Below are 12,802 nucleotides of genomic sequence, written 5' to 3'. Positions count from 1 at the left end.
TTATATACAGCTCAGTGAGGTTAGGAAATATTTTTGAAATTGTTTTTCGTGGCTAAATGTGGAAGCACCACCGCGCGTTAAAGTAGGCTGGAAACAAACCCTTCGATCTCTTCGTTTCTTCTTTTGTAAACATACAAACAAAATGGTAAGTTTATGAAAATTATCCTTCAATTACTCATGCAATCCTAAAATTTTTGTCCAATTTTTCGAGCCCTACATTATCAGGAAATACCAAATAGTCGAATTGTGTTTATATTTTCGAATATGGCCCAGTTTTTGAGCGAAAATTACACCTTTGTTTAGGCTGATGTTCAACCCAAAAAGAAGCGTACTTTTCGTAAGTTTACTTACCGTGGTGTCGACTTGGATCAATTGCTTGACCTTCAAAGCGACAACCTAATGGAGCTGGTACATGCTCGTGCAAGGAGACGTTTCTCTCGCGGGCTGAAAAGAAAACCTTTAGCCTTAATAAAGAAACTTCGAAAGGCCAAGAAAGAAGCTCCACCGATGGAGAAACCCGAGGTAGTTAAGACACATCTCAGGAATATGATCGTTGTCCCCGAGATGATTGGCAGCGTTATTGGCGTATACAATGGCAAAACTTTCAACCAAATTGAAGTGAAGGTTTGTAATTAATATAATATATTATATAATATATTTATATAATATATCTGCTTCATTTTACTGACTAGAGCACCCCAGATTACCGAGACACTGATTGAATCATCACCACTGGGAGTAGACAATTGGAATATATTTTTATGCTCCTGCCTAGCCATGATTCAGCAAAGTGTGAGATGACTTTGAGGTATTGAAATGTGCATATAATATGATCCTGGCAATTGTGTAGTCATCCTGACTACACCATGTGCTTGTTTGGTGTCATAAAAATATCTCAGTAATTTAAAGTCATCTCGCACTTCATTGAATCTCGCGACTCATGTACATGCTTCCAAAATCTTATTAATTGACCAGAATCATGGCAGCCAAGCGTGTCTTGTGCTAGAATCGTCATTGATCTGCAACTGTAATGTAACTTGTATCATGCAGTATGTAGTGACGGAAACTTGAAGGTTACTACTTCAAGTGTGATTTGTTTCTCAGAAGAAAACTTTAACAAGTGAACAAAGCAGCCTCTGTCAGAAAGATAAATTACTATCCAACTTAATACAACTTAATAGTTGCTGTGTTTGGATGGATGGATCCAAACACACAGGAATGTTGCAAGAGTTTTCTTTACCCAGGCCACCGAAACACAGGAAACCATTAAGTAATTGTTTTATAAAATAATAAGAACAAGGTAGTGTTCCCAGTTTGATCTCAAAGCAAATTAAATTTCAAACATGGGCTTTGACCAATCAGAACACATGTTATATATATGTGATTTTATAATTACTTGTCACATTGTATGTAGATGCTGCTAACAAATGTTTTGATATACAATGAATAATGTTATCAATATTCAAAAGTGTGCTTGCTGCAGATTGGGAGGTCCTATTTTGTAAGCTTGCTGTGTGTAGACAAAAAAACAACCGAAGTACATGTAGAATATTGTCAACATTCCCTGATTCCAAAGAAAAGCATGTTTCGTCATTTCTAGGTTGAATGTATCCAAAGTTGTTATTGAATTGTGCATGTTGCATTTCTTGCATGCATTCCTTATCTGTAATATCTGTAACTTCGTGTGAACATGTGGCCAAACTAAAACCCTTATGTCTGTTTTTAGCCTGAAATGATCGGACACTATCTTGGCGAGTTTTCCATCACATACAAACCAGTCAAACATGGTCGCCCTGGTATTGGTGCAACACATTCATCTAGATTTATTCCTCTAAAGTAATAAATCTCTTGTGTGTTTGTGAAATGCATAATAAATATTGAAAATATATTCTGTGTTTTGTTTCCTGTTGAACCAAACTTTGTGTTTCACCATAGCAGCCCAAATATGCGTGATAATTTGACGCGAGGAATTTTTCGGCAATTTTTCAACATGGTGTAATTGAGAAACACAAAGTTTGAATTAAACTAAATTGATCAAAACAACAAAGTCTCATCAAAATCGTCCAGCAACTGCCTGGAAAACGTACAACGAAATTTTTTGACGTTTCGACCTAATGGGCTTAACTCCCTTTTGCCCAATGCTTTTATCAGGAGAGAAGTAATAGACTCCTGCCAAGTATTTATCATTGCTTTGCGAGGAGCGCAAAGACAGTATAAAGTTCAACAGCAAAACGTATGAAAATCCTTTATGACCCACTTACACTGACTTACGCTTTTTGGTTCTTTGGTAGATGTGAACGAGTTAATTTGTAACCAATTACTCGTTCACATTTGTCAAGAAAGAAAGCTGTTTCGAAAGTGTAAACGGGTCTGTATTGCACTATATCCATAACTTGCGCAGTTTGGATGCAACGATTTAGTCAGTTTTCTACCCCTTTTGCATCGCCTACACACGGGTGGAAAATACCCGAAACACGTTTAGAAATTTAAATTTGGAAGCGAAGGAAGGGATTATCAGCAAAAACAAACGGCCAACGGGCTTTAGAACTGCATCGTATGACCAGCACCACTGAAGAGAATGCAACCACTCATGTTTCAGTCAGAAATACAAATACTTTTGGTATGTACAGGAATGCCCTGCTGTGTAAAACTTACCACTACCTAGCCGAGACAATAGTGTGAACATTTGGGTAACATACCATGAGCTCTACTAGTACACGAGCAGATAGCCAACGAGGCAAAGCCGTTTCTGACGAGAACAAATGGTATAAGTGTGATTATAACTACAACAAAAGCTGGAAAATCCATTTATATGATTTCCGAATTCTTGTTATCTTATTATAAATCTTTTTTCCTGGAACATGCGCGCATTACCAGGAAATGAAGCGTTGTGTTTGTGTTGCTATAGGCATAGCGTATTTGCGTTTCAATGTCTAGCTTTAGATTACTTTTTTCAAATGTCATTCCTCTAAGAGTGGTTCGTTTACTCTAGTATTTCGATTATCGAGGATATTGCTTGGAAACATTTTTACACATGTTTTTTACGTTTGTTTTTCTCATTTTGACACTTGCAAATGATGCAAAATATCCCCTGCAGCTTAGCTTAACATATGTGACACATAAAAAGGGTTAAACTGTTGGTTAGGGGGGAAAACATGAAAATTACTACAATGCATCGAGCTTAGTAGCAGTAGTTAGCTATTGACAGTTGGTATTGCGGTGCCCGCGCCAAGTTTGGCACCGCATTATACTCTGCCTGTGAGTTTGTTTGTTCGCATCAATACGTTTCCTTAATCGCCTAGTAAAAATTCCTTGCACATGCTTAGAATGCTTGGAATTTTTTCCTAATTATTACTATTAATCTTGTTGTACGTTTGCCAAATTCCTTTTTTAAGGGAACGTTCTTTTTTCAATTTCAATCTCAAACTCTGATAATTGCGTGTATCTCTGCTTTTATGCACCCAAATAGGACAAAAATGCCATCATTCGATTCAGCGTAAGATATTATACTTACAGATCTTAAATATATTACTAAATAAGAGTATTCGCAGCGATTTATGACGTTTGAAAGACAAACGAAATTGAATTGTTGACAAATCGCTCAAAATTACTATGCTATACTTTACTAGTAATAGTAAGTTTGGTCTTTGATACCTTTCATATCGTTGGTTTTCTCTTAAATTTTCGTCCTTAAATAAGTGGATCGGTCTTACATTACGATTTATTTTATAGTACTTTGAGCCAAATATATTCTATTTCGAAGGTTTTAAAGTATAGTTTCAATAAGCGAACTTTATGACAAACCGCTCAAAATTATTAAACAAATTAAAAATGCAGTACGCTTAATCCTTGACTTCTGTATCGTTGCTTTTCTAGTTTCCGGCTCTACACCAGTTTATTCGTCTCACGTTTCTCTTCATTTTGATAGTATTTTTAGATAGTATTTTTAGCCTAAATATTTTATTTCTGAAGATTTTAAAACGGCGCAATTTTGACCTTAATGTACCAACCAACCAGGCTGCGGCCGACAGGAGAATGTAAGTTGGTGATGTCGTTAGAAATGAGCGGACGTTTTATTTCTAGGCAAGCATTGCGGGCACCGCATTTTAGTACTGTGTCTGGTTACTATTAGCATTGCTTTATTTACAGTTGTTAACATTCTTTTGAAAATTTAATCCATATGTTCATTTTTCACGCGTAATTGAAACTTGATATTTTGGGATCGTTGGTTCGGTATTGGCTATTTCTTGGTATTAGACTAGGAAATTATACTTGGAAATCTAAAATCATTCGACATATTGACGGGCTATTTGCATTGCCTAAATATTACAAGATATCGTTGCGCTTGATGCTAACTCCTGTTTTGTTAGTCGTTTTCAAAGATATGGATTTCTATTGTTTGCGACACAGAGCTTCAATAGTCAAAATACTTTTAGTATTTCTCTTGGCAGTATGGCCGATTGAGAGTATGGATTTTGGAGGGCAAATTCACGCGGACACGACCCTTGCACTAAACAATTCGCCGTACGTTGTGAAGGAAGACATAAACGTTTCTGAAAATGCAACACTGAAAATAGAACCTGGCGTAAAGTTATACTTCTTTCCCGGAACCGCTTTGCAAATCAACGGCTCTCTTCAAGCAAAGGGGAATACGACCCATAGGATTTTTTTGACAAAAATATCAACAAACAGTTCAGTGCGCACTGTGGCAAAAAAAGTTGGTAATGCCGGAATTCGGCTTGCGGGTGGAAAAAGCTACGATTACGGACGTTTGGAGATTTTTGTCAATGGAAAATGGGGAACTGTTTGCGATGACTGGTTTGATTATAACGATGCTCAAGTGAGTACACTGATAGTGATTGCTTAACCATTTATGCTACTATGGCGTGCTGCCTTGCGTCCCATTTAAACTTTACCAAATCACTGTGTCTTTCGAAGCCGAACAACAGTCGGCGATGGCTATTGTCGGCAATCATTAACGAATAAAGTGCTTTGTTGATTTTCTTCGTCACCCGCCACCAACAATATAGCTCCCCGGTTGTCGGTGACGAGAAACAGTGGCAGTGCTTCTTACCAGACTCAGCTGTTCACAGCATGGCTATAATTATACTATACTATAGTCACCGATTTTACCAGTCAATCTATGATTGACTGCATGATCGGTTTTCTCTTACCAGTTTAAATAAATTTGACACAAAAAGGCTGTTTACATGAGCCAGGTTACCCGAGATTCAACGAAGCGTGAGATGATTTTGAGGTATTGAAATGAGCAGATAACATGATCCTGGTAGTCGTATAATCACCACAACAATAGCATGTGTTTGTTTGGTGTCATAAAGACTTATTTCAATAACTCTAAGTCCTCTCATGCTTCGTTGAATCTCGGGCAACCGGGCTCATGTAAACAGCCCCAAAGTATACTCTTTATTCAAATTTAATGGCGTACGTTTTGAGTCCGCAGCCCATAATTTTGCGCTCTTATCCAAACTCCGGCCTGTAATAAATTGAATAGTCGTTGGACCGTATGCAGAATTAAAGGCTGTTTTTCACTAGGTGGAATTCCGCGCGAATCGGAATTTTTAATTGTTTCACGTTCATGTAAATTCATATAAATCAGTGCTTTCGATTTCGGACTTATTTGAAAGCATTGATATTTAAAGTGGAAGTCAAGTCCTTGATGCGCATCAGTTCTGCTCATAGTTCTCCAAGTTTCTGAATTTTTCTCATTAAAACACTAGTTCATTTTCATTTAAAGTCTAGCTAACCTAAATATATTGTAACCTTTGTCTCTGGCGATATGACTATAAAGCCTGGTTTCCATATGACGTCGGCAAAGTACTATTTGTCGGTGATTATTGATGAGTGAAAAATTTTGTCGTTCTGAAATCATTTTCTCCTTGGATGATAACACGTTCTGTGTTACGTTTCAGTGTAACCAGGGAGCAGCGTGACAGCGACTTCAAACAACTTAGCATCAAATGTGGTATAACAACTGCCTGAAATGGACAAAACACTTCTCGACGTTTCGACCTGAGGGCCTTCGTCAGGAGAGTTCGTATGAAAAAGGAAGAATACTAACTCTCCTGACGAGGGCCCTCAGGTCGAAGCGTCGAGAAGTGTTTTGTCAATTTCAGGCAGTTGTTATACCACATTTGATGCTAGGTCGTTCTGTGTTTCTCTTAAAATCCTATTTTAAGTTCTGATCAAACATAAACTCCAACCGTTTTGAAATACATAGCTCTGAATCAGTGAGAGTAATGTGTGAAATGGGGAGTGGGGAGGTAGTAACAACTGAATCTTGGGGAATTTTATTTTGCACTCATTTCTTTCTGTTTCAAACTACCGTGTTTTCTCGGTTAGGTTGCCTGTCGACAACTTGGTTTCATGAAAGCAAAACGTAGCTACACGCATGGTGGCGGGAGTGGACCGATTTGGCTTGATCGTCTACAATGTGGCGGATCGGAGAATAATTTACTTAGCTGTAAACATCGAGGTCTAGGGGTGAATGGTTGTAGTAAGTAGATAGCAACCGTTTTCAGTGTTTATCGTCAAACATTGATAAGCTACCGGACATCACTAATGGTCATTCTATTAATATGTCAATCAATATGTGTTAATTATTATGAGCGAAAATCGATCGTGCCTCATTATATATGGACTAGCAAGGTTATGCCACGTTTAAAATGCCCTTTACATTTTTAGTAACCAATCAAAATACATAAATTTTGACTACTTCTGGTAAAAAGGTACATTATTTGTCATTTTACATGAAGTATTGAAAATTTAGGCATTCTGATTTGCTTTGCTTAAAAAAATATAAACAAATATGCCGATTAGTTCAAATCGCCGTGAATGGTCTTTAGAATATTTTTCCGTTTATCTTGCAGACCATGGCGAAGATGTTGGCGTGGTATGTGAGTTTTTGGGGAGTTATCTAGAAAATACGTTTTTCTGGAAAGGCGTTAAGTTCAAAAACTCGAAGATACCTTCAACACTACAATACGTGGATATTTCGCATGCTTTTAAAGCTATATTTGGCGATGAATACCTACCTGAGATTGATCATGTGAGAGTCACGAATTCTGCGCTTGGTGTGACATCCATCAACCTAAAGTCTCCCCTAGTTTTGACAGACATCGCTGTCAGAGACAACATCTTTGGTGGAGTTCAGATAACTGGAAAATCGAAGACTATCGAAATCAGAAACACGATCATTGCTAATACAAGCAAAGGGGATGGATTCTCCTACGCTGGAATTGAAGAAACGGTCGATTTTTGCTCAGTCATTGAAGAAAATGTTAGCTTTCCAATTACGTTTCGCGCGGTCGGGCAAGCTAGAAGGAATGTTGAATGTTCAAAAGTAAGTCAAAATTGAGAGAAACACAGAGGCTTATAATTTTGGTTTATTTACATTAGCAATTACGTAGCATTATTTCTTGTACGACTATATAGGCAGCTACGTTTCTCTCTGCAGGTTTTTCAAAGTGTTGGAGGAAATCGGCTTGTTATTTATGTCCATTCGACACCTGACTCTAGTCAAACTTTTGAATTGTTTGTTTACGACGGAATCGCAGCTAATGGTACTCTCCTTGTTCACGTCAAGTCGGGTACTGATGTTTATAAAGATATTTTGCCTCATTCAAGTTCTGGCAATCAAATTTACATACGTTTTCGTTGTTTAAGTTGCCAAGAAGGAACAATAAGTTTCACTGTGACAGTTGAGGGAGGTAAGAAATGTTGACCGATAATTTATTTATAATGAGATCTCGCGATGATTTTCGTATAGTGTAAATGCACTTCGGTCTGGTCAAAGGCTATATATATGAGAAATCAGTGATTTCAAATAATTTTATGTGATTTCAATTCTCAAATCACAGTTCAGCACGTGTTGGTCTGGATCGAACCGATAGCCTTGACTTAAAGGTGTAAACGCTCGAACTTAGCATAACCGAGCAGACCTCATCAAAATCTTGACCGCCTTCTTGAATTAAATTGCAACTGTCAATATCGCATCAAAACGTAGAACATGTTTTTTCGTTTTGTGTAAAATGAGAGGCGCTTTAGGCCGATTTCCCATTTTTTTCCTGGAAGTGATTAGAACAAACATGTTCAGAGAAAAATCTGATTATAAACAATTTTGCACCATAATTGACTTGGGACCTATCTGACTTTATTATTTACGAAAAATTTAACATCTTCTGCAAATGATAGAAAATATGTATGCATGGTGTTTTCGTTTCAAAACATTGACAAATATTGCCGTATTAAATATCTCAATCAAGATTGATACTGGTTTGCAGGGTGTCCCAAAAAAAGAGACACTTTAGAAATTATCCTATCATTATCTAATTTGTATGCTTAAGCGCTATGCTAAATCCACAGCTTCTTGAAATAACAACAAAGGTCCACTTACAATGAAATCATGGCTCAACTGACAAAACACAGTACAAAATCGTTAAATTCCCTCGTGCGTAATCACGCGCGTTTAAGAGAGGTTTGAGAACAATGAGATAATTTCAAGTCTCACTTTTTAGAGGAAACCCTGCATGTAGAAAATATAAAAATTCAATGATTCAATTCAAGAGCATGTTTATTAACAGGAATCCTTCCAAATTGCTCACAGGCAGGGCGGCCCCTTAGATCAATCAGATGTTCTTGCTATATCTAATCTTGAGAACTATTTTTTAGATGTACCTCTTCTAGCGATCACGAACTCCACCTTCATGGACAGCAACGGCAATGGTGCAATCCTAAGAAAAATCACAGGCCGAGTTGAAATTTCTAAAACTAATTTCTTTGGAAATAAACAGGATGGTTTGACCATCGAACATCTTTCCGGAATTCTATCAGCCAAAGAAGGCACCCAATGGGTTAGCAACACCGCTAACGGCCTTCGAGTGGTGCAAAGCAGTCTTTTACTGAGTGAATTGATCGAGGTGTTCTCTATTCAAAATGAAAACAAAGGATTGTATTTCAACCGTGTTTGTATGAGATGTTACGTATCTAACAGTTGGTTTGAAAAGAATTTACAGAGTGGCCTTGTTATCTCAGAAGGTGGCTTAAAATGCAACATAACCAACTCATTTGTCAAAGAAAACTCTCTTAATGGGATTTCCATGGTTAACAATTTTGGCTACGTCGATTTTTTCAATATTACTTCCATATCTAATAAATATAGTGGAATCAACATGCAAGATGGGATGGTATCCAGTGTATTTCAACATTCAAATTTTTCCAAGAATGATCGTGATGGATGCACAATATGGAATCAAATTGGTGGTTATAAATTTTACAATTGTGTGGCAAATTCAAATTATAGGAACGGGATTAATTTGATAGATGGAACTGACCGATTCAAACCTCGTCATTTTGGGCATTTAACTCTACAAAACAGCACAGTCAGCGAAAATGCAAAATATGGGGTCAATCTTTCTCCGGAATGCAGGTACTGGTCCAGTTCAGCAGTCAATATGACGTTTTTTGTCAGCGGAAATTCTATAACACGTAACCTCAGGGGTGGTGTTTACTTATCACCACAAAGTTGCCCTATAGATTACAACGTAAGGCCGAGACGAATTAAAGGCACTGTCACCTACAACCATTTCGAACAAAATTTCGAGACGTCGTTCTACGTGTATTGCACTGGTCGTTTCGGCTTCAATGCGGTATTCTCTGACAACACATTTTTCAACAACACATGGAATGCCATCACTTTGACGGACAACAAGAAATGTGGTTCACAATTTGACTCGAATCCTGTTCATGTCGATATTCGCAGGAATTCTTTTATGAAAAACACAGCTAAGAGTGTCGTATATATTGATTTTTATTCCTTCTCACAAAAACGTTCTGCTCTTGTAAAGAACAACACTTTCAAGCAAAATAAACCCTCCCGTGACTCTTCGTATGACCCTTTTCCGAACAACTTTCGACGTTTTGAAAATAGCGCCTGTGTTATATTAAAAGAGGGAAACTTTTCTTTTCATGAAAATGTTTTTGAAAATCCTGGGTTTGATTTTGAAATTTCCACCACACGTCAAGATATTGCTAACATTATCCATGCAGAGTTGAATTGGTGGGGAACGCCGAATGAATGTGAAATTTCTAACAGATTATTTGCTTTTCATCAACGAGTACATCTTTCTCCTATAAAGTACTTTCCGTTCTTTATCTCCGACCATATGACCGAGTACACTAGTCTCAATACCTCGAGACCAGTTTGTTTCCGTAACATCTCATTTATTGGTGGAAGCCTGGACAGAGATTTAACATTGTCTTCTGATCATTCGCCTTATACCGTAACAGATGACATCATTGTATTGCCAAGTGCAACACTAACAGTCGGCCCTAATGTCACTTTGCAATTTCCTGCTAAGGCAACAATGGTTGTTCAAGGCCGTTTGATAGCGAATGGTACAGCAAGCGAGAGGATCAAACTTGTAAGGTCTCCAAGCGAAAAAAGATTCCGTTTGGGTGGAGGTGCCGGACCTTGGGATGGTTTGTTGGAAATTCTGGTGAATGAGACATGGTGGCCAGTCTGTGTTAAATTTTTCAGATTTGACCATCACGAAGGAAAGATTGCCTGTCAACAACTGGGGTTTGACTTTCATACTTTGACACGTAGTGGCATTCCTTGGGACGTACCAGGTTTTGTTTACAATGTTTTCTGTGATGTGGATGCAAATGATATTATGAGCTGCAGCAGATCTTTTTGGGAATATGGCAAGAAATGTCGGGGATACACCGTGCGTATTACTTGCAAGAACCACAATTGGGGAGGAATTCATTTGGCGCTTTCTCAACACGCCAGCAAGTTACATCATGTAGAGATTAGAGACGCTGGATACGCTTATCGCGATGACATCAGTGTTTCGGGTGTTGCACTGAGAATTGATTTTGATCAGCACGATATAAGTCACATTTACATCCACGATTCCAATGGAATTGGCGTTGGAGTAACGTACAACAATCTATACAATAACGCTAGCATAATCCCCATGTCCGTTATATCAAATACAGCGTCGCATGGCTTTAGCTCGAAGGCCCCATGGCTCGTCCTGACTGATTTAAACGTTACGCAAACCAGAGGCTCAGGATTCTTCTTCTCAAGTTTATGGGGCCCGGCGAACAATCTTGCTGACGAACTATCGAGTCCTAAAATGTATCGGAAATTCCACGTTTGCTCCTTGAACAAAACGTTTGTGCCTGGCAATAGCGTCTTTTATTTTTTTCTGGAGCGGTTGCGATACCAAAAACAATTAAATTGTGAACACGTCATGCAGACTGAACCCGGCTACAAAATTTTTCTTCAAATTCTACGACATGGATTTACTGAAAGTTGGGGCACATTTTATTCCAGCTTGGTTATTTTCGATGGTTTGGACAAACTCCAAGATTCTTCTGTAAATCTTAAAACGGTTGGCCCGTATGATCGACGTGTTTATACGTTTTCCAAATCGTCAATATTATTTGACTTCTTTAAACGCCGTCAAAAGAATGCCGCTTTCAATTTCTTTGTTTATACTGTTAAAGGTGAGCATTAATATTTGGAAGATGCAAACTACAGCGATTTTATTATAGGCATAATGTCAACGTTATTATCATGCGCAATATTTTATTATAAGTGCAATTTATCTTGTCATCAACTTCTTCTTATCCTAATAATACTGCAGCAGACAATTTCGTGAAATATAATAGAAAACATACTCCGAAGATAAACATCTTGTGAACTCAAGATATGTAATATTTCATAAACGAGTGCGAGTGTTTTACCGGGGTTTCCAAACACGTGAGAATAATTGAATTCACAAGACTGTTCACCAAGCGATTTTTATTGTTCTCGAGAGTTTGTAAAACACGAAAGGCAATGAAAACACGAGGCCGGTACGGCCGAGTGGTTTTTATTGTCTTGAGTGTTTTACATACTCGAGAGAACAATAAAAATCGCGCGGTGAACAGTCGAGTGAATTCAATTATTCTCAAGTATTTGGAAACCCCGGTAAAACACGAGTCACGAGTTTATGAAATAACTTCTCAGGCGAAACAATAGTCTATTATTGTGGAATGTGCGATGTGAAGTTTGTTGTGGAAAAAGTGTGATGTGTGTGTGTAATTTTGCGTTGTTAAAATTTGTAAGCATACTTTAATGGTCTCCGTGTTGACTTTTGCATTGTTAATTAAGAATTGTGGTAATAATACAGCTTTCATTGTTCTGGCTGTTTTTATAATTAAGAAATGTTGTAATGCACTCTTTTTTTCTGTGTAAGCGTTTATTATCTAAGTTCTTAATTGTTAATTCAATTTTTGGTTTATTACCGGGGTTTCACAACTCATGCACGTGATGAAATGTGTGTTTGCGATTGGTGTATTTGCTCATGAATTATTAATGAGTTTGAGAAGAGTTGTTAATAAACAAGACACAATATTCAGGTGATATTTCGACTCTATTTCAGGTTTGACTATGACTTTGAAATAGAGTCAAAATATCACCTGAATGTTGTGTCTTGTTTTTCGACAACTCATATATGTTGAGTTTACAAGATATTTATCTTCGGAGTATGTTTTCTATTCTGTTACATACTGCAGCTTTTTTATTATTATCACAACTAACGCATGAGACTAAGCTATCTTAAAACTCAGTCTTGCTATGCTAATATTTTGGTGTTAATTGATAGAAGACAATAGTATTATAATAGTATTATTATAATGGTGTAGATTATAGAATAATGAGGTCCAATATCCATACAAATATGATCATTTCCATACTATGAATATAATATGAAACAGTATCATGGGTATGGTG

The 12,802-nt window shown here is 37.4% G+C and overlaps 2 protein-coding genes across 3 annotated transcripts in view; both read left to right on the top strand.

The window, feature by feature from the left end:
- The first annotated feature begins 81 nt into the window (after positions 1 to 81).
- On the top strand, positions 82 to 1,888 carry LOC114530684 (40S ribosomal protein S15-like). Its single transcript, XM_028552288.1, has 3 exons — positions 82 to 145; positions 304 to 624; positions 1,727 to 1,888. The coding sequence occupies exons 1-3, from the start codon at positions 143 to 145 to the stop codon at positions 1,838 to 1,840; spliced, it is 438 nt and encodes a 145-aa protein (XP_028408089.1). The 5' UTR covers positions 82 to 142; the 3' UTR covers positions 1,841 to 1,888.
- Positions 1,889 to 4,289: 2,401 nt separating this feature from the next.
- Positions 4,290 to 12,802, top strand: part of LOC114530693 — a 38,156-nt gene continuing 29,643 nt past the window's right edge. For both annotated transcript variants that reach the window (XM_028552302.1, XM_028552300.1), the window contains exons 1-5: positions 4,290 to 4,840; positions 6,361 to 6,514; positions 6,888 to 7,360; positions 7,475 to 7,727; positions 8,689 to 11,532. In XM_028552302.1, coding sequence (XP_028408103.1) covers positions 4,349 to 4,840; positions 6,361 to 6,514; positions 6,888 to 7,360; positions 7,475 to 7,727; positions 8,689 to 11,532 — 4,216 coding nt within the window. In that variant the 5' untranslated portion in view covers positions 4,290 to 4,348. The remainder of the gene's footprint in view (positions 4,841 to 6,360; positions 6,515 to 6,887; positions 7,361 to 7,474; positions 7,728 to 8,688; positions 11,533 to 12,802) is intronic.

The sequence above is a fragment of the Dendronephthya gigantea genome, unplaced genomic scaffold (genome assembly GCF_004324835.1).
Source record: "Dendronephthya gigantea isolate DGI-Jeju-01 unplaced genomic scaffold, DenGig_1.0 000065F, whole genome shotgun sequence".
NCBI classification, from domain to species: Eukaryota; Metazoa; Cnidaria; class Anthozoa; order Malacalcyonacea; family Nephtheidae; genus Dendronephthya; species Dendronephthya gigantea.
Note: the sequence above shows the minus strand (reverse complement) of the source record. Positions and strands in the feature narration are given on the sequence as shown.

Coding starts and splice junctions, on each gene's coding strand:
- LOC114530684 (XM_028552288.1), top strand. Junction 625..1,726: donor TCAACCAAATTGAAGTGAAG/GTTTGTAATTAA, acceptor GTCTGTTTTTAG/CCTGAAATGATCGGACACTA.